General features: G+C 44.1%; 1 protein-coding gene across 26 annotated transcripts in view; it reads right to left on the bottom strand.

Moving 5' to 3' along the window:
* Eif4g3 (eukaryotic translation initiation factor 4 gamma 3) overlaps positions 1-20,719 on the bottom strand; it is a 233,280-nt gene that overhangs the window by 96,699 nt on the left and 115,862 nt on the right. For 25 of the 26 annotated variants that reach the window (XM_037203103.1, XM_028875356.2, XM_028875355.1 and 22 more), the window contains 2 exons: positions 14,940-15,037; positions 12,941-13,063 (listed from right to left, as the gene is read on the bottom strand). In XM_037203103.1, coding sequence (XP_037058998.1) covers positions 12,941-13,063; positions 14,940-15,037 — 221 coding nt within the window. The remainder of the gene's footprint in view (positions 1-12,940; positions 13,064-14,939; positions 15,038-20,719) is intronic. The other variant, XM_037203107.1, reaches the window with a different exon arrangement.

Raw genomic sequence — 20,719 nt, 5'->3', positions numbered from 1 at the left:
TACAGGAAAAATCCACTCCAGAAAAGGAGGTTAAGCCAGGTACAGGTTCAGCCTATATAATCCAATCATCAACAGAGGCTGAGACGGAGGCTTACCTAAATTCAAGCACAGCCTGGGGGTAAGTCTTCTCTCACAAAGCAAATGGACAACCAGACAAAGGCATCTGTGTATCTCCCTGCTGACAAAGCAAATAGCCAGCATGGCAGCATGGAGCTGCCTCCTGCACTCGGGAGGCTGAACAAGAGACCTATGGGTGTGAGGCCAGTCTGGACTGTGATGAGAATCTGCCTCGGAACAATAAAGACAAGGCAACAAGAATCTGGAGTTGTTCTCTGTGGTAGTATTCTAATTGTACTGAAATGTGATTTTGATTGTATGTTAATAAATAAAGTTGCCCGGGGGTCAGAGCTATTAGAGCCATAGCAAGAGTGTGGAGGTGGTGGCACACGCCTTTAATCCCAGCACTTGGTAGAAGAGCTAGGTAGATCTCTGTGTGTTCAGGGATACAGCCAGCATTAGAGACATACGCCTTTAAGACCTCGGGGGCTGTACATACAGACAGCGACGAGGCAGTCACGTGTTTGCGTTTACAACCAATGAGAAGGCAGAACAAAAAAAATATGAAAAAACATACACACAGGAAGTAGCTCTCTTTCGGAGAGGTCTCTTGGCTTAAGAGGCTAGCTTCAGCTGGAAAGGTAAGGCTCTTAGCTCTGACCTCTTGGCTTTCTTCTTTGCGTTGGTTCTGTGTTTCTTATTTAATAAGATGGTTGGTTACATCTACAGTTCTCAATACTTGAAAGCCCACTGTCTGCCCAGAAAGGGTTACTACCCTCAGCATTCCAGCAAGGGGTAAGCAAGTACGGCACAGGGTGCACTGGCCAGGTCTGGACTTACCTATAATGTTACAAGATTTCCAGCTTGAAATAGCTGGGGCAGAAGAAAGCCAAAAAAAACCCAACACTTCAATATGTGAAAACTGTAGGTTGGTTCCCATGAATCCTCTGTATTGGAACAGACACTTGGTCATTTACATGCCATGCACAGCTGCTTCTCTGCTGGAATGTTCTGACTCACAGTGCCAGAGACAAGGCAGCCCATGATAGAAAACGTGTACCCACCCTATTACCAGTGAGAGGAAGGAAAGTCTTCCAATAATTATGTCCAAATAAGCAGTAAGTTGAGGGCATTCACTGCCAAAATGAGATAACACTAGACTGTCACATATTCTATCTTTCCAAGTTTAGTTGATTTTCTTAAAAGCCCATTCAGTAACTTTAGAATAATCCTCATATAAAGTGTCTCACATATTTAACATATATAGAGCCAGAGAATAAATAACTATGGCCTTCACTGAGAAACATCAAGTCAAATAGCAAATAACAGCACATTTAATGATGCCATGAGGAAGGAAGAAAACATGCTTCTTCCATAAGTGAGACAGAACTGCCCACAGGATGTGTTCACCATGTACAAATACTGAGAGCCTATGGGGAACGAAGGCAAATGCTGTGGATGATTGACTGATAAATAAAACACTGATTGGCCAGTAGCCAGGCAGGAAGTATAGGCGGGACTAACAGAGAGGAGAATTGAGAGAACAGGAAGGCATAGGGGGAACACTGCCAGCTGCCGCCAAGACAAGGAAGATGTAAGGTACCGGTAAGCCACGAGCCACGTGGCAAAGTATAAATTAATAGAAATGGGTTAATTTAAGATGGAAGAAGCAGATAACAAAAAGCCTGCCACGGCCATACAGTTTGTAAGCAATGTAAGTCTCTGTGTGTTTACTTGGTTGGGTCTGAGCCGCTGCGGGACTGGCGGGTTAGAAAGATTTGTCCTGACTGTGGATGAGGCAGAACCAAAAAAATAGCTCTGGCTACAGACAAATGCTCCACAAATATCTGGTCAAAGGTGAAAAAAAAAAAAAAAAAAAAAAGCACAAAAACAATCGCTAGAATTCACCTGGCATAATGTGATATTGGAGGGCTAAACAGTTCAAATTCAGCACAATCATGGTCTTACTGTCTGAGAGGCTACATCTCAGAAGTGATGGAAGGCTGAGTGGAGGGGGAAATGGGAATGGGAGGTGCTGGGAGGCCTAGGGAGGAAGTGCAGGAAGAAGAATTCCGGGCCAAACGGAAGCTCATATCAAGGCTCTGAGCAGAAGACTATCAAGTGAATGGTCAGCTCGTAGGGAACAAGAGGAGACCTGGAAGTGGCAGCAAGCTAGTGGAGAGGAGGCAAGCAGTCAGAGCACACAGGACCTAGAGGTTACACGTAGGGTTTAGGTTTTCATCTCCACAGCAACGGGGAAGAGAGGAATGGACTTTCCCCAGGAACATGACATAATCAGAATTCTGCTTTAAAAACTAACTCCAAGGGCTCAGCTCTTAAAATCCTAGCGGCTCTTAATGAGGACCAGAGTTGTTCCCGGGGCCCACATGGTGGCTATCAATGGCCTGTAATTTCAGTTCCAGGGCATCTGATGCGCTCTTTTGGCCTCCACAGGCAGCGAGGAGGCACAAAGTATAAATACATATATACAACCACTCACATGTACAAAGTAAGTATTTAGAATTTTAAAAGTAAAAATGAGTTCTGACTCCTCACAGAGGGTCAACTGGAGGGAAGAGTAAACAGACACATCCCTAAGGTTAATGCTGTAGTATGAAGGAAGCAGTCTATGTGGTGCTGAGGGGCTCAGGGAATTTTAACTACATATAGGAAGCAACCTGACAGGCCTTAGCCACTCAGTACATACAAGATGCTGGGAGGGCTTGCTCTCTGAAGACACAGGGTGAGCAGGAAGACAGTAAGATGTGAATTCTCTTACATATGAGCGTAGGGAGAAAAAGACGACAAATTCAATTGTTAACCTCGAAATGCTATAGCACACTACATTATAGAGATGAAGTACAAAGTTGGCTAAGTGTCTTAGTCAGGGTTTGTTTCTATTGTGGTGAAGAAACTCCATGACCACAGTAACTCTTAAAAAAAAACAAAAAACAAAAAAACACTTAATTGAGGTAGGTGGTTTACAGTGTCAGAGGTTCAGTCCATAATCATCCTAGAGGGGAGCATGGAGGCATGCAGGCAGACATGGTACTGGGGAACTACCTGTTACATGTTGATACGCAGGCCACAGGAAGTAGACTGTCTCACTGGGCATGGCTTGAGCATATTATGAGACCTCAAAGCACGCCTCCACAGCGATATACTTCCTCCATCAAGATGTCACCTCCTCTAATAGTGCCACTCCCTTTAGAGGCCATTTTCTTTCAAACTACCACACTAAGGAACCCAGAACTCTTAAGAACTGCCACTAATGCAATATGGAATGGCACAACTAATCACTTCCTAACCTGGGAGCGGCCACAAGGACCAATGATAGCAGCAGTAAAGGGACAATGAGCAACAGGCCAACTCTCAGCCGCATTACAGACCTGAGGACTGGAACAGTATCTCTGAGATCTTAGATGGGGCAGGGTGGGGTCTAGTCAAAGCAAAGCCCTCAAACGCAAATCACTGAGTAATATCTAGACTGCCCAGCATGGTGCCACACACCTTTGTAATCCCAGCACTCAGGAGACAAAGATGAAGTATCTCTGTAAGTTCAAGGACATCCACAGCAACAGTGAGACTTGGCCTTAAACAAACCCCAAACAAGAAATTTGAGAACATAAACATTTAAAAGCTTCTATCTATCAAAAAGAACAATTAATGAAGTTAAAAGAAGACTACCAAATAAGAGAAATGTTCCATTGCTGCAGTTCCTGTCTGTTAAGTTTGCTGCTAGAACTGTAACTGCCAATGCTCCAGTGTAGTGGGGTACGGCCTGATTTGATGACTACGTCATGAGGGCTCCCGAATGTGCTCAAGTGTGAAGAGAGGGTCTATCAAGGTCCGATGGGTGTGATGGCAACTGCCCTTCGTCCTAGCATCTCTGAGTTTGGGGCCGGGCTGGTCAGACAGGGCTACATAGTGAGGGCCTGTCTCCTACCAAAATCAAAAAGAAAACAAACAACAAAAAACCCCAGAGCTGTTGTGGAATATTGAATTGCGTTACATTCGTTGATGCTGTGGAGTTTTGTTTAATGATGCAAAGATGTGTTGCATACTTTTATGTTGCATTTGTTTAACTGTGAATCTGTGTTACTGTGTCTAAGTTTTAACCTGATGGTCTAATAAAGACCTCAATGGCTAATAGCTAAGAAGGAGAATAAATAAGCAGGGCTGGCAGGCAAAAGGAATAAATAGGAGGGAAAAAAAAAAGAGCAAGGCACAAGAAAAGAAGAAGGAAAGCAGGATGTCAGGGGCCAGCCACCCAGTCACACAGCCAGCCACGGAGTAAGAAGGAAAGAAAGATACAGAATAAAGAAAGGTAAGAACCTAGAGGCAAAACATAGTTAAAGAAAAATGGGATAATTTAAGTTAGAAAAGCTGGCTAGAAACAAGGCCAGAAATTCGTAAGTAAGTCTCCAATTTGCAGGCAAAAGGATGGAACTAGAAAATACCATCCTGAGTGAGTAAGGTAACCCAAACCCAGAAGGACAAACATGGTATGTACTCGCTCATAAGTGGATACTAGATATAAAGCAAAGGACAATCAGACTGCAACCCACAGATCCAGGGAGGCTACATAGCAGGGGGGACCCTAGGATGACTATGGCTTATAAGTTTTGGTTTTACTCAATCACTGGGCAAGCCTCAGTGAAATATTTCACTATTAGGATAAGAATTTGTACTGTATCAAGCTGATAATAGAAAAGAAAGAAAAAGAAAGAAAGAAAAAAAAAGAATAAGTCTCCATGTATTTATTTGGGAGTTGGGTGACAGGCCCCCAAAGAGTTTAAATATATATATATGTAAAATAAACTAGTGAGTCTGTTATAACAGCACTCTCCCTTCAGAACTGCCAGCACTCAGATACTCTTACTGACTGGTTGGTTAGAGCCTCAGGCTTGCCCCTGCATAGTCCTAGAAGCCCCATTCCCCTTCTCCGTCCAAACCCCACCCGCTTAGTCTCCAAACAAAGGAAAGGCACCAAAAGCCACTTCTGCATTCTTGGCGGCTCACTGCAGCTTCCACCCCTGAAGTTATAAGCCACCCAAGTCCCGCCTAAGCACACTCAGCTTTTGACCATACTTTAGCACAAATTCGGTTTGCAGTAGACAGGTCATCACCCCTCACCTACAATCTGTAAAACTTTCCTGCCCTGGTCTAGATACTTTACTTCTCTGGCCTCTATCTCTGGGATCAGAGAACCCACATGGGAGTTGCTGTGCTTGACCTGGCTTACTGCTTCGGAGGAGAAACTTATGGCGTGGGGGGGGGGGGCAAGACAACACGTGGTAGAAAACCTATTACTTTCCATTCACCTTCTGCCATAGAATGATACAGAAGGAAGGACTAAAGCCAGAAGCAAACACTCTTAGACTCATTGCCTTCACAATCACAGGTCAAACAGACTTCTATGGTTTATAAACTATCCAGTCTACAGTATTCTGTTTCAACAACAAAAACCAAACTGAGCCATGTATGTCAAGGAATGTCTTTAACATATAAAAGGGCTCTTACAAATAACTCAAATATTACCCCCCAAACAAGTGTATAAAAGATAGATAATGTAGGCTGGGCAGTGGCACACGCCTTAAATCCCAGCACTTGGGAAGCAGAGGCAGGTAGATATCTGGGAGTTTGAGGCCAGGCTGGTCTACAGTATGAGTTCTAGGACAGCCAGGACTACATAGAGAAACCCTGTCTTGAAAAACCAAAAAGATGCTAGTTAAAAAATAGCTTACACAAACCCAAATGTATGAAACATATGCAAATGCATTCATACATTCACATGCAGTGACAGAGGTCTGAAAAGACACCATGGGACCTCAAGACCTGGGGCATGGCTCCCTGTAGATGTACAAACTTAAAATCCTATTTTTTTGTTCCTGCTTTTTTTGTAAAGACAGGTCGTATGTATCTCAGGTTGGTCTTGAACTCACTAGATAACTGAGAATCATCTTCCTGATTCTACAAGCTCTGGGATTAAGGGCATGTGCTACCGTGCCCAAGTAAGCTGTTTTAATTTTGTAGACTTATCATAAAGGACAGATCTAAGATGCTGATTCTTCACATCTATGGGCATCAGTTTCTGAATGGTACACTGCTCACTGCCTGACATTTTTAAAGCAGGTAGAAGAGGACAGAACTGTACACATGCCACTACCACAGACCTGCTTTCTTACTGCTACGATTCCACAGTCCAGAGGGCATGTAAGGTAAAGCCTCACACTCTAAAAGCAAAGGCTAACTCAGAATTTGATGAACTTTAGTTTACATAAGTAGGAAAACAAAATTAAACAAGATGAATGGTTTATGTAACTAACCTAAAGCACGCTTCTGCATAGCAGTGTGAGGAAGTGGCCTGAAGTCAGTGGAGTTTCCTGATTGCTTTAAAAAAAAAAAAAACAGGAAAACTGAAGTTGTATTTTTAAAATTAGATATCTTACCAAAAACAGCCAAGTGAAGGTCATTTCTCAGGTACACTTTACCCTTAACAGGCCCTGGTCACCATAATATCATTTAAACACAAAGAATGCATGCCAGCTTAGTCAACAAGGCTTGCCACATTATTGACCAGTACCATATTTAATTCATGAGTTGCTACGAACACTACTGACTGTATTAAAGAGAAGAACAATGTGGTTCAACTTCATAGCTCCCATTTTACTGCAGTCAGTCACCATTAACAACCGGGATAATGTGCTTCCCAGAAGAGAGTGATCAATTCACCAGTGCCAATGACACAGATGATAAGATGGTGATTTAAAAGTGAAGACAAGACTTTTTACATTGTTCTGCCTCCAAACTGTACACGCAAGATCTTCCCTCCTCACTGTAGTTTATACACTAATAACACAATCAGCAGCATGCCTATGCCTCAAGTCTACAAGAGGAAGCAATTAACTATTAAAGCATAAAATGACTTAGCAACAAATGGTCACAGACTTCCATTTCCCAGAGGCCTGTGTACAGAAGTAGTTCTGAAAAAGGCAACAGGCCTTCTGGCTTTGGCAATTCCCCAGACTACAGAAGAGGATTTACCTTTCCAGATGTGCAGCAATCCAGTTCCCACCCTTGCCCTGACCCTTTCCCAAGTGTTAGCTTTGCTCTACTCGAAGGGTGATCCTGAAGGGATGAGAAAGAAAGGGGAGGAGGGGTGAAGGGTGGGAGGGAATAATGTGTAGAGCTTTTTTAAAATGTATTTTGGGGCTGGAGAATTGGTTTAGTACTTAAGGACACATGTTGCTATTGTAGAGGACCCAGGTTCAATTCCTGTGCACCCACATGGCAGCTCATAGCAATTTCTAACTCCAGTTCCAGGGGATCCAACACCTGTCCTGGCCTCCATAGGCACCAGGCATGACATAGTACACATATATACATGTAGACAAACACTCATACGCATGAAATCATTTTAAAAAATAAATAAAATATAACGTATTATTAAAGGAATTTGTGATATACTAGCTATTCCATTGGACATGGACATCTTTTAAAATCCTACCTATCCAGTGTCCTCTGTTTCTTTTCACTGGGCAGCTGGCAATTCTGAGGAGAGGAGCATCCCTTGGGCATGAATGCCATCAACAATGGCCAAGTGACTTGCTAGGGAAAAGGGGAAGTAACGACATTTCTTCTTTCCCATTGTAATATTTAAACAGGGACTCTGAGAGTAGAATCTTTGTTCACAGATGAAAAGGGGTAACATTCTCATGTAAGGTCAATGTAAGGTCACAGCAGAGCAGAGGCCAGCACCACGTCTTCTGCTGCCCTTCCGCCGTCCATGCATCTACACTCACCCATGACAACCATACAGTCTAGCCCATAGTCACAGGAAGCATACTTTCTACAAGTGTGACACAGAATCTGCAGTTACACAAGAGGTCATTTAAGAATTTACTAAGGAAGACAGTATAAAGTTCTAGTGACGCTATATGACAGATCAGCAGCAGTGAAAATCCCCTTTGTCCTCTGTACCCCAATCTCATTCCCCTCTATCAAGTCTTAGCTGGTACCACTGATGATCGCCAATGAAAAAGGCCTGAGTTCCACTCACACTCTGTAAGCTTTGCCGAGTTAACTTCCATGTGTGGCTGTTTATCATGGAGGCTTCATGGTCCTCATCTCACTGATAGAAAAGCCAACACATCCATGATGATAAAACACAACCCAAGAGAGGAAAAGAACTTCCTCCTTCCCTCAGCCTTCTTTGCTCGTGTGCGCCCCATGGAGATGCCTACCAGAGAACACCATTATGGAAGGACATTATGGAAGGCATGGTCCACTCTTCTAACCTTCTGTCTTTCTTCCTCACTCCACCCACCGGTGGAGCTCTTTGAAGACTTTCACATTCCCGTGATCTACTAACAGGATTCCTAATACCTACGGGATCCATGAGCAATGTGTGTTTTGAGTCAAGTATTTTGGGTTCACTCAGCTGACCCATAGACCCAACTCAAACTGTGTTATCATCCTTAACAGAGAGGCTTCAATACCACATCAGGGGAAAAATTACAGCACTCAACTATTTGCCAAACTCCCCCACATACGCTCCGACATTATATTTTACCACAAACCGCAAAGCTTGTCTTGAGGAGTCTGTCTGTTTCTCCTTCCCCAACCTCTGGGAGTCCTTCATACTATATCTCACTAAACCAGCAGTGATAGGTCTCTGTGATGTGCCCCTCTGGAGTCTAGGCTCTGCTGTACGACTCCTGAACACAGAGCATGGAGGCCGAGATGCTAGTAATTGGCTTTGCTCTGGCAGCACACGCAGCTGTGTCTGGCTTAAGAGAGAGAGGTGATGGGGTCCCACCTATCTTGGTGCTGGCCAGATGCCAAGCAGGATTAAAGCACTGTTACAGTTTCTTGCGGGTGAATGGACATGTCTGTCATGCTGTTGCTCAGGAGGCTGCGCAGAAAGACTACTATGTGTCTGAGGCCAGTCAGGGCTACTTAGGAGACCTTATTTCAGCAAAGACCAAGAAAACAAGTTACAGCCGGGCGGTGGTGGCGCACGCCTTTAATCCCAGCACTCGGGAGGCAGAGCCAGGCGGATCTCTGTGAGTTCGAGGCCAGCCTGGGCTACCAAGTGAGTTCCAGGAAAAGGCGCAAAGCTACACAGAGAAACCCTGTCTCGAAAAACCAAAAAAAAAAAAAAAAAAAAAAAAAGAAAACAAGTTACAGCCACTCCTGGTAGTAAGAGATTTAAGTTCGTGCTGGGAGCACTCCTTCTGACAAATAAGCAGAGATAATTAGTAGACTCCCTAGATAGGAGCTATAGACGCTCCTTTGCTATCCTGACAACCTGGAGCTAACGGGCTGTCAGTTCAACAGCCGGGCAGACAAGCTTTATGTCAGCAGTGGCCATTAGGAACACTCCATGAATCCTGGGGGGGACGGGGACGGACGGGACACGACCCTACACAGCTACAGATGATGGCCCCAGCTCTTGAAGACACAGCCAACCAGGTCTGCTTCAGTTGACAGTTTGTGCTAGCACAGACCTTACAGGATTCCAGATGACCCTGCAGCCATTTCCATCTGGACACAAGGGGAGCACTTCACTTGCTGGCCTAGCAGAAAGGCTGCTGTAACAGAAGTTAAGGAGGCAAGGCTAGGATTGGAACAGACATAAACCTTTGTTTGCATGCAAGGTGAGTTGTGATCGACTCAAACACCTTTCCTCCTGCTATTTAAGCAAGCTGTTCAGGCTCAAGGAGTAGTCTGCAGGAGACGCTTTCAAGTGTTATCCTTTCCAGTGATGTGGCAGGAGGTCCACTAAAAGGCTTCAGAAGTTGTACCTTGCCTACTTTCAGCTGTGTGGGCTGAGCTCACAAGACAAAAAGAAATAGTAAGGTGTCTTCAAGGGCCGAGAATGTTAGCAGGAATGTCACTGAGAGATGAACAGGCAGCAGGCTATGCAGCACAAGAGGCCAGGCCGTTACGGCTGCTTGGCAGCAACAGAAAAAGCTGCTGAGTGGTTCAGGGTTAGGCAGGACAGAAGAAGGTTTACGGAAGATGGCATGGGAGGGCAGAAGACCGAGTCGGAAGGATGAAGGTGGCTGAGGGAACACAGGGTTACAAACTGTGGCATCTGCTCACTAGGAGAGTTCCAGAGATCTGTTAGGTCTTTATGAGTTCTAACACTGCTGCTAAGGGCTAAGGAATCCGGACTGACAAGGCCTAAACAAGAGCCCTAACGCTGACTGCATCAAGGGCACAGGAATCCCAACTTCTTAGGCCTACATAAGACTGTTAACACTAGAGGGCGCCACCTGCTCTCAATCACCCAGGGAAACAGACCAGAGCCAGAACCAGCTCACCTACCTACAATTTTATCTGGACAGAGCAAAGGGACCCTAGTTGACAAAATGGAAACAAAAGAGGGTATGCTGGGAGACCAAAAAGACTCTCTGGACTGCCCTGTCACACAGAAGGCTGTCCCCACCACAGTACTTAAGCCATGAAGTCATTCAAGATGGATCTAAATAAAGGCTGGGTGTGACAGTGCACACCTTTAACCCCAGATCTTGGTAGGCAAGAGCAGGCAGCTTTTTGTGAGTTCAAAAAACAGCCTGGTCTACATAGTGAGTTCCAGGACAACCAGAGCTACACAGTGAGACCCTTTCTCAAAAAAAAAAAAAAAAAAAAAAAAGAAAGAAAGAAAGAAAGAAAAAAAAGAGGTGGATCTGGAATTGTGTCTAGTTGTGTATTCTCTGGGCTCAATGCTGAGGGCTTGTGTTGGTCAGCATTGTTCTTTCTGGTAAAAGAATTCAATGCCAACATCAGAACTTGCAGCCTTTAGGTAAATAGCAGACCAGCTTCTCATATATGGAGTCAATTATTTTTTAGCACAACATAACAAGGTCAGTCCCCGTTTATGTGCACAACTTTCTATGACTTCCCAGAAACGAAGCCAGGAATTGTCATGCTTCTGCTGCTGTTTTTCTTATGAGGAAAAATACACACATCCATTAAAAAGTTATGTATCCATCCCACAAACTCCATGCATACACAATGACAAGATTTCTATGTGTGGATTCAAATGCATGTCACTTATCAAAAAGACATTTATGCGACACAGAAGAGACAATACTTCAGGAGAAGCACTCCCACTGCGATCACTGAGTGCGTGTCTCCACCAGCAGCAACTGGAGCCGATGCATGTCAGGACACACGGACACCGCCACCTATGTTCACGCCCACGGTCTCGGGAAAAGAGGGGAGGACTGAAGAAGAGCTAGAAGCACAGGCTCACACTTGCAAGATTAAAAAACAGGGACATGTTGGATGGAGAGATGACTCCACTATCCAAAGCACTCACTGGTCTAACAGAAGACTTGAGTCAGGTTCCCAACACCCACATCAGGAAGCTTACTGCAGCTTATAACTCCAATTCCAGGGGGTACCATCTTCTGGCCTCTAGGGTACCCATACCAAAATCAGATATTCACACAAACACATACACACACACATGATTAAAAATAAATCTTAAAAAAAAACCTACACAACAAAAACTAACCTGACACACCTTACACCAAGAATTTAAATGCAAAAGGAAATTGACTTTCAAGTTGGGAATTTAAAGACAAATGATAAGCATTGTCAACTACATCCTACTTTAACTGACATTTGAAAACATGCTCAAATATGAATGTCCTGATCAACCAACTGCAAACTTTGCTATAGTGTTAGCTAGACATGTTAGACATGTCTAACAGACCATCCAGATAGGTCATTTCAAATTAGAAACTCTCCCTGTTACATGTTCAATTCTAGAGAAGAAACCACACTCTTAATTCTTCAGACTTGAAATGTTCATTGAGGACAATTTTTTTAAAAAGAAGTTCTATAACAATCTTGAAACTCTTATCTAGGTGGCCTCATATTCTTCTCTTCTCTGAAATGTCCACTGAGACAAACCATCATCCAGAGAAGATCATTTCCAGGTGAAATACACCGTTACACCACAAAGCCCACTTCAAGCTAACTCAAGTCCATGAGTTTATAAGGGTTCTAAATCGCACTAGCCATCATCACCCTCAATATTTAAGTGTACTTCTCCCATGTACTTCTTTCTATGACTATAATCAAGTTGGTGGTTCGCTATTCTGACATGTCTTCTGTATCAACCTGTTTGTACATTGGTTCTGGGGATTCTCACCTTCCAGCCACAGAGGAAAAGCAAACCATGCCCTTAACAACAGCTTCTGTCTGTTGAACTCTAGGCAACTGAGCAAACTGGAAAGTTACCCAGCAACAAAATAAAGTTTCACATTTGGGAAACCAATTTTTTCATTACAAGTTACAGTTTGCTAAAAACAAACAAAAAAACTAGCTCCTCCTAGAATGTTTGGATTTCTTCCAAGACCATAGCCACATTCTTTACCAGTCCCGACAAAACTTACGTACAGCTCTTGTGAATAACCAGAACTGGTAAACTCTATACAAGAAGCTTGTCTGTGGAGGTCTTGACCAGTGAGATCCATCCAAACTCACTCTAACAGAGGCCATCATCTGAAGCATCGCAGGCCTCGATTCCAATGTCTCATCAGGCTATTCCACAGCTTTTTCTCCCAAGGTTCTAGAGTGAACTCATAAAATGCTCAGTCAATGAGGTGGTTTCCACACGAAAACAGCTCCTTTGGGTATCAGGAAGAGTGGCAGCACCAGTGCTCTGAATGTGAAGCCAATACACAGAAACATCACCAATACCTTACAGCCACTTGGAAAGAGAAACGTGTCTGTCTGAGCGATCTTCAGGCTACGAGACAACTGACAGAGTGGCCAGCAGAAAAGCGGCTACAGGAAGAGAGAGCCAGTAGAAGTTAGTGAACACGTGCCCAGCACCCACCACCATGCTCACTCTACTTACCTGAGGAGGGGTGGGTGTGGATGTGGGTCTTCCTATAGGTGGAGTGGGATTTCTGCTGCCACCTCCAGACATAATCTCCTCTGTTATGTCTTTACCTCCCTGATTTGGATCTCGAATTCTTATCTACAAAGTTAAATAAAATGGTAAGTATAAATCTAGGGTCTGTGTACCAGGTTTAGACGAGGAATTAAAGGTACACATGAAAATAACTATCAAATGTGTTAATCTCCTAACTGGACTGTACTTCAATCACAGAACCATATAGGGTCATTTCCAACACACGTAGGCAACAAGCGCAACAAGATCTAAATGTAATAACAAGGAAAGTAGGACTGAGCTGACTGAATTTCTAGGTCAAAAAAGTAAAATACCTATGCTTATGTAAGAGTGCCAAACACATTGATTTTACTTATACTTCTTAATAGCAAGGAGAGCCAGAGATAGCTTAGGAATAACAAAGCTCCTGAGTAGGTTTTTGCTCTAAATGGTCCTCTGAAGTTCACTAGCAAAATATACACAATTGCTATGATTTTGTAGTAGGACTTTACTTGCCCATAACTTTGTATACTTTTATAAGGATGCTGGCTGAAGGGTGCTCTGTACACTATGTGCACATCTTAAGGATGCTGGCTGTACTATTGCTTTTTCCGAGTAAACGTCTAGACCCATCACTCAAGCTAAATTGTGAACAGAACAGTTCAATGTTATATCCTACATCTTTACAGTTAAATTATCAAAATACCACTAGGATGGATGAGGCAGACCTAAATGTACTGACAGAGGATCGCTAAGTTAGAAATGGAACACAGCACAGTGGCACGTGCTTCCTGTTTGAACTTCCAAGGGCTCTTCATGCTTACAGATGTCAAAGAGGATGGTGTTGTAATGAGGATGGAGTTCCTGGGTCCAGGACCTCAGAGCTGGGACAGTGGTGAGGGTAGTAGGCTCCCTTCTCAAGTGTATTAACTGCACAGCTTAGTAAGATAAACTGGTTTCTTGAAAACTTCAGAGTCTTCACCATCTAAAAGCATCAGAATATCTAGAAGACTACAGGGACATAGCTGTTCATTATCAGACCTTTTGTTTAATTTTCAGTGTAGCCCAGGCTGGCCTTGAACTCACTATGTAGACCAGACTGGTCTCGAACTTGGTCAATCCTCCTGACTCAGCCTCCCCAATATTTGGATAACAAGTGCGTGCCGCCACATCCAGCTTTCAATTTTCTTATTAAGGACATTTATCATCACTACCTTCTATTTTTGTTAGCATCATTTCTTCCTGCATTCAGTCAACTTTATGATACTGACTTAACCCTTTGAAGCCCCATTTCTTGCCTGCAGTGTCATGCTAAACTGGAGGGTTCTGTTACTGGGACATGTTCAAGAGTCATTTGTTTCTAGGCAAAGGACCAAACAAGAATCCTTGGGGAGTTCTAGGAGCACCATGTCGTCCTGTGTATGTTCTGCTAGGTATAAGACTGGAAGCCAGTCTCCTACAGAACATTTCACAATTCCTATTTTACATCACTGTGTTCCTAGGATCCTCTGTCTTACTAGACAGAGGCACCACCCTTATAATGTACTGTAAATAACTGTATTTACTAAATCTAGTTGGTGTCTCTGTCTTCCAAAGGTTTTTCCCTCCTTGTGAGTCTTTAGGATTTTGGCTCCTTTTACTTTGGCACTACTGTTTCCTTCGGGCAGTTCAAACTTGTTGCTCAGCACTGCAGTAAAGGAGAGTCAGGAGCTGAGAAACGAGCCAGAGGTGCTCCAACATGCAGTCTGCCCAGCTGGGAAAAGGTGATGCTGAAGGAACGGGGATGCAGTTTCCAGCCAAGTGCCCACAGAAACACTCCAGGCTGAGTGAGAGGTGGACATACAAGCGGGAGGCAGAAATGGCACAGTCACCTTTGTAAACTGAGGTTAATAATGACTGGATATGCTTATTTGAGAAATGATTATATGCCCCAATTTACGACAAATCAATGAAGATCTCTTACAGTTTTTTTCTCTCTCTTGGCTGGAGGGGGCTGTTGCTGCGTAGGCACTATGATAGGTGCTGACTGATACACTGGCTGACTTGGGTAAAAAGGCGTTCCTAAGGAATCAGAACAGAATGAGAAGCAGTCAGTTATTTGTCAAACACTGCAGGCCTGCAATGGTGCGGTACCCTTACCAAGCTCCTGGGGAAATAAAAGCAAACTGCTAAGGACTCATCTTCCGAAATAGGGTCGTGACTCTGTGGCCCAGGCTGACCTGAAAGTCAGATCCCCGTGCCTCTGCCTCCTGATCCATGGGATAGAGGCCTAAGCCATCACAAACCTGGAAAGCATTCTCAATCTCTCTCCTCCAGATACTAAAGTAGTCAAGCAATTATCCCTAAAATATGTAATATCTCTTTTTTTTTTTTTGGTTTTTCGAGACAGGGTTTCTCTGTGTAGCTTTGTGCCTTTCCTGGAGCTCACTTGGTAGCCCAAGCTGGCCTCGAACTCACAGAGATCCGCCTGGCTCTGCCTCTCGAGTGCTGGGATTAAAGGCGTGCGCCACCAACGCCCGGCTTGTAATATCTCTTAAACATCCAAAAAAAAAAAAAAATCTAAATGAAAACAGCTCAGTGCCCAATTCCTGGAGAGCAATACCAGGATTATCTTTCTCAAACACAACCTGGTTACAGGGCTGCTTTCCAAAAAAACAACCTTGTCCTGGGGCCCATGGCCGACACCAGTGACTGTCTTTCTGGGCTTTTGGTTTGGTCTGAAGAGCCACAGATTGCAGGCCACTGGCTAGGCTCCCTACAAGCCCTTAAGGCAAGAGTTTAACAAAGACAGCAGAGAAGACAACATCCTCCCAAGAAGAAGAACCAAATTCCAAGCTGAGTTCCACTTCCTGCACACTTCTAAGGCTACACCTCCCTCCTACCTGCCCCCTCATCCTATTCCCACCCCTCAAACACACTGACCACAATCACGTCAAAGCTAAACAACAGACTTTGTTCACACCTTGACTCTACTGACCAACGGGCAAAATTCTCTTTTCCCTAGACCTACACACACAAGGGTTTGTTAACACCCAAAATGTAGACTACTGTTCTAATTACTGTCAAATCACGGTTCACAGAGTAGGAAGAGGGGGCAGATTGTAAAGAACTGCAAAGGAAAACCTAAAGATCTGTTGAAGCCTGGATAACGGGATGGAAGAAAACATATTTAGAAAAGAAAAATTGTTGAAGATTTTTATTTTTGTTTTGCCTGAGGGAAAGAACAGAGAGACTACTCAGTGAAACATGGAACAAATGGATTTTAATTCTGGAGCTGAGACGATTACTAGTCAACAGACAGGTATGAACTAGGTACCCTATGCATGTCTGGTTACTTTCATCCAGGGCATCAAATAATGAAGGCTGACACAGACCTTCCTACGTAGTCAAAACAGACCTTGAACTTCCCATTCTCTTGTCTCCACATTCCCACTGCTTCAAAGCCTGTATCATGATACCTAGTTTATGAATCCAGGGCTTTGTGCATATTAAACAGGCATTCTACCAACAGAGTTGCATCCTCAGCCTCTAAAGTTACTAATTTTGTAAAGACTTTTTTTGAAGACAGGCTTCACTGTGTACCCTGGCTGTCTTTGACCTCAGAGATCTACCTGCCTCTGCCTCCCAAGTGCTGGATTTACAGGAGTAGGACACCATAGTAGTAAAAGCTTTTGTAATGAACACCACCAGAACCAGAGGACTAGATCAACCAGAAAAAGAGAACAGATAAAGAAGCCCAAGATGACATCTTTGTGAGAGGTCACAGAAAAAAGAAAAGCCTGAAGGGGGGAGGGGGGGGGACACGGGTGCATGCTGTCATCCCAGCACTGAGAAACGGAGGAAACAAGATCCTGAGTTCAAATTCAGCCTGGGTTATAGAGTAAAACTTTGTCTTAAAAAATCAAAGAGACAGCGGGGCAGTGGTGGCGCACGCCTTTAATCCCAGCACTCGGGAGGCAGAGCCAGGCGGATCTCTGTGAGTTCGAGGCCAGCCTGGGCTACCAAGTGAGCTCCAGGAAAGGCGCAAAGCTACACAGAGAAACCCTGTCTCGAAAAACCAAAAAAAAAAAAAAAAAAAAAAAAAATCAAAGAGACAAACAGGAACAGGAAGCATGTAGCTCTGTGAGCCTGACGGCTGCACTAAGCTTTGTCAGAGAGAAAGATCCTAACCAAAGCTTCCTGGGGCGAAGGCTCGACAGGGAGTAGGCAGAAAGAAGGACTATGAAGACAGAGAGCCCTCTTTTTACTTCTTCCCTAAAACGTCTGCTGAGCACAGGAGCGGTAGTGCATGAATTCCATCCCAGCACTCAGGAGGCAGAGGCAGGCAGGTCTCTAAGCTCAAGGCTAGAATTCTAGGCCAAACAGGGCTGCACGGTAAGACTGTCTTTTGTTTGGTTTGGTTTGGCTTGGTTTTTGAGATGGAGTTTCTCTGTGTAGCCCTGGATGTCCTGGAACTCTGTAGACCAGGCTAGCCTCAAACTCACAAGAGGCCCACCTGCCTCTGCCTCCCGAGTGCTGGAATTAAAGGTGTGCACATTACCACCCAGGCTAAGACCCATGCCTTTTAAATTTAACATTTGCTTAAAAGAGAAACACAGGAACAAGGCTGTAACTAGACAGGAGGCTAGAAGCCCTCGGCCCCATTGTTAATGGTTACGGACTAGGTATAAAGGGTGCCTTCCCTGGTGATGCTGCAGCAGAGAGAAGAGCTAGGGAACCACCTTAGGGGGTGTGGGTAGGCTGGAGTCTGACGCACAAGAAGGAACATCAAAGGTCATCACACTGTAACTGTCTTCAAATGTAGCTTCCTGAGAGCTGCACAGTGCCAGGCTCTCTGGGTATCTGGTGAAGTGGTTTGGAAAAGACCTATGCAGCCAATCACACTACAGTTGCACAAAGTTCAACGGGAATGAAACCTTTCTGCTCCCCGACTCCCTTACATCAAGCACACCACTATCGCAAGAGACTCAGACTGGCAGTTCCCAAACACCCCGATAGGTCATCAGCTCCTCCAAAGACAGACCCTCCAACTGGATGCAAACACTGCGGGACCAACAGCACAGGCTGCTCACCTGGCCAGACTTTCCCGACTAAGTGAAATAAGATACAAAAGGTGACAGGGGTGAACAGAACTGGTGAGAAGCTGCTTTGTCACCCAGCCAGCAGACAGCTGCTCAATGAATGAGGTACAAACTGCTGATCTCGGCACAGGCTAAGCACAGACAGTCAACACAAAGCCTCCTCAGCTATGGGCACCAGCAGAGCAGGAAACTGACGCACCAAATGACAGTTCTCTTTTTATGAACTAACCCGAATCCTGAGCCAGCTGAAAACAGTTAGGACACATAGCTATTAGAAATTTTAATAAAATGAGAACATTTATCAGTTAAGGTAGTTCATGTCTCTTGACCTCAAGGTTCTAGAGTGGGAAATGGGATAGGGTTGCTTAGAACAGGACTCAGTCAACAACAGCCTCCAGGGGGACCTATCATTTATTTTATGATCAGCTGTTATAGTGGAGACCCCTCCATCTAGTAGCATTTACCATCTGCAGCAGAGAAGAGAGGAGCAACAACAGGGACCAGTCTGAAAGCCTGAGACGCCCACCATCTGGTCCTGACCCCAGATGATCCCAGTGGTTCCCAACCCAGACCAACTGAAGAATAGGAACGATGTGTGCGAAACTCACACACTAACTACAAACCTCGAAATACACATATATCCTCTCTTATTTATTGTTCTAGGACAGGGAGCCTAGCTGGCCTGGCTTCTGCCTTGAGTGCCGGGATTATAGACATTTGCTATTATACCCAAAACTACTTATACACTCTTACAAGTTTCTCAACTTGAGACCTTTATGAGTAACTGCTGCTATTTTTAAGTTACTTGTTTCTTTTTTTTTTTTTTTTTCTTCTTCTTCTTCTTCTTTTCTTTCTTTTATTTTTTGGTTTTTTTCGAGACAGGGTTTCTCTGTGTAGTTTTGGTACCAGTCCTGGACCTCACTCTGTAGACCAGGCTGGCCTCGAACTCACGGAGTTCAGCCTGACTCTGCCTCCCGAGTGCTGGGATTAAAGGCGTGCACCACCGCTGCCCGTTACTTGTTTCTTGTTGAAAAAGAATTCCAATATAAAGCAATATTGACAGCAAAGCATTTTTTTAAAGGTCTTACTGGCAAATTAGTAAGTAATACTAAACTGTAATAATCCCGTAAGGTTTAGATTTAGATTTGTTTTAGGTATTAGTTACTCTACTTGCCTAGAACATTGAAAACTCTGAGAACTACTGATGTGCTCATACTCTGTATTTAAGGTTTCACCTTACTGGTAAAATTCCAAGCCTAACAATGAACTGTGTACTGTGAAATGCTGAAAGACAAATACCTTGACATCTGCATTCTACAAAATACCTAACACAATGTCTTACATATCATAATTCTGAAAGAAAAAAAACAAAAAAACAAGAAACTCTGCACTGGCATTAGAAATGAAGATAATGTAGTGATTAAACACTCGGCATGGCACAAGTGCAATACAAAGATCACTGACCTCACAACGTACTCAGGAGCTGTGTCACCATACATCAACATCACAAAACACAACATTTCTTTGCTGGAGAAGGAAACAAATGCCTCTTGGGAGACCAGTTTCCCCACTCACAGCATGGCTCAAAGGTGCTTGCAGGGCTCTACAGCTCCAGAGGCTCAGGAAAAGATGGAAAGGTGCATGAGGGGAAGCGTATCAAGAAGACACGAGTACACTGGGCTGAATCTGCACGAGCAAGGCCTGTCCAACGGCCCCTTCTCTTCCGTCTTCTTAAGCGTTATCACTACTACTACTCCCCATCCCCCTAAGAATCTAAAATTCTGTCAACATGGGTCATCACTCCCTAAGGCTGGCCTGAGTGTTCCGTACTCTACTTTCCTCAAAGCTGTAAGAATGCTTCAAGAATACCTTTCCAAAGAATGAGGAGGGAGAATCATAAACCTGGAAACCAACCCACTAAGACCCTGGCTAAAAATCCAGCTTTTATAAAGGATGGGAAGGTATCTCTATGGTAGACTCGTACCTAGGTCTCCTCCCAGGAAACAAGGACTAAAGAGTGGAACCCAGAGCCAGGACCCTGTCCCCACATCCACTCTGAATCTACAGCCAAGAGAAGACTGGGACGGTGAGGGGGAAAGATTTGGCAGAGGCATGGGAAGAGAAAGAGACTCCAAGAAGGAGGGGAAGAACACCACAGTCACACCACGAGATGTGTGAAGTGTCGACAACCAATGGAACTGGTGGACCAGAACTCTGAATTATGATACAAAGCACATTAACTGGGAACACATTTTTTTAAACAGCAAAAAGTTTCCATCCAAATGATGAAAGACTGTAGTAGAAATGTAATTTATGATTCCTTCTAAAAACAGACTATACTATTTTTAAAAGAAACAAACAAATGTATTTTTTAAGGTGAGGAAGGAGGGAGGAAAGATGTCTGGGTGAGGCTTCCTGCCAACATGCCCGATACCCACATCCCCAGAATCCACCAAGTAGAAAGAAGGAACCACTCCTGCAAGTTGACCTGTGACGTCTACATACACACGTGCGTGCATGCACACACACGGGAGGGGGGAGGGGGAGAAAATAAAGTAACAAAACGGAAATGTGATTATGAACACACTGAAAGGTGTGTGAGTCTTCTAAATGCCCAGTAATTTTATGATATGAAATGCATGGACAAGAAAGTACACGCTGT

Source organism: Peromyscus leucopus, chromosome 2, assembly GCF_004664715.2.
Source record: "Peromyscus leucopus breed LL Stock chromosome 2, UCI_PerLeu_2.1, whole genome shotgun sequence".
NCBI lineage: Eukaryota > Metazoa > Chordata > Mammalia > Rodentia > Cricetidae > Peromyscus > Peromyscus leucopus.
The sequence above is the reverse complement of the archived record's forward strand: the minus strand, read 5'-3'. Positions and strand labels throughout refer to the sequence as shown.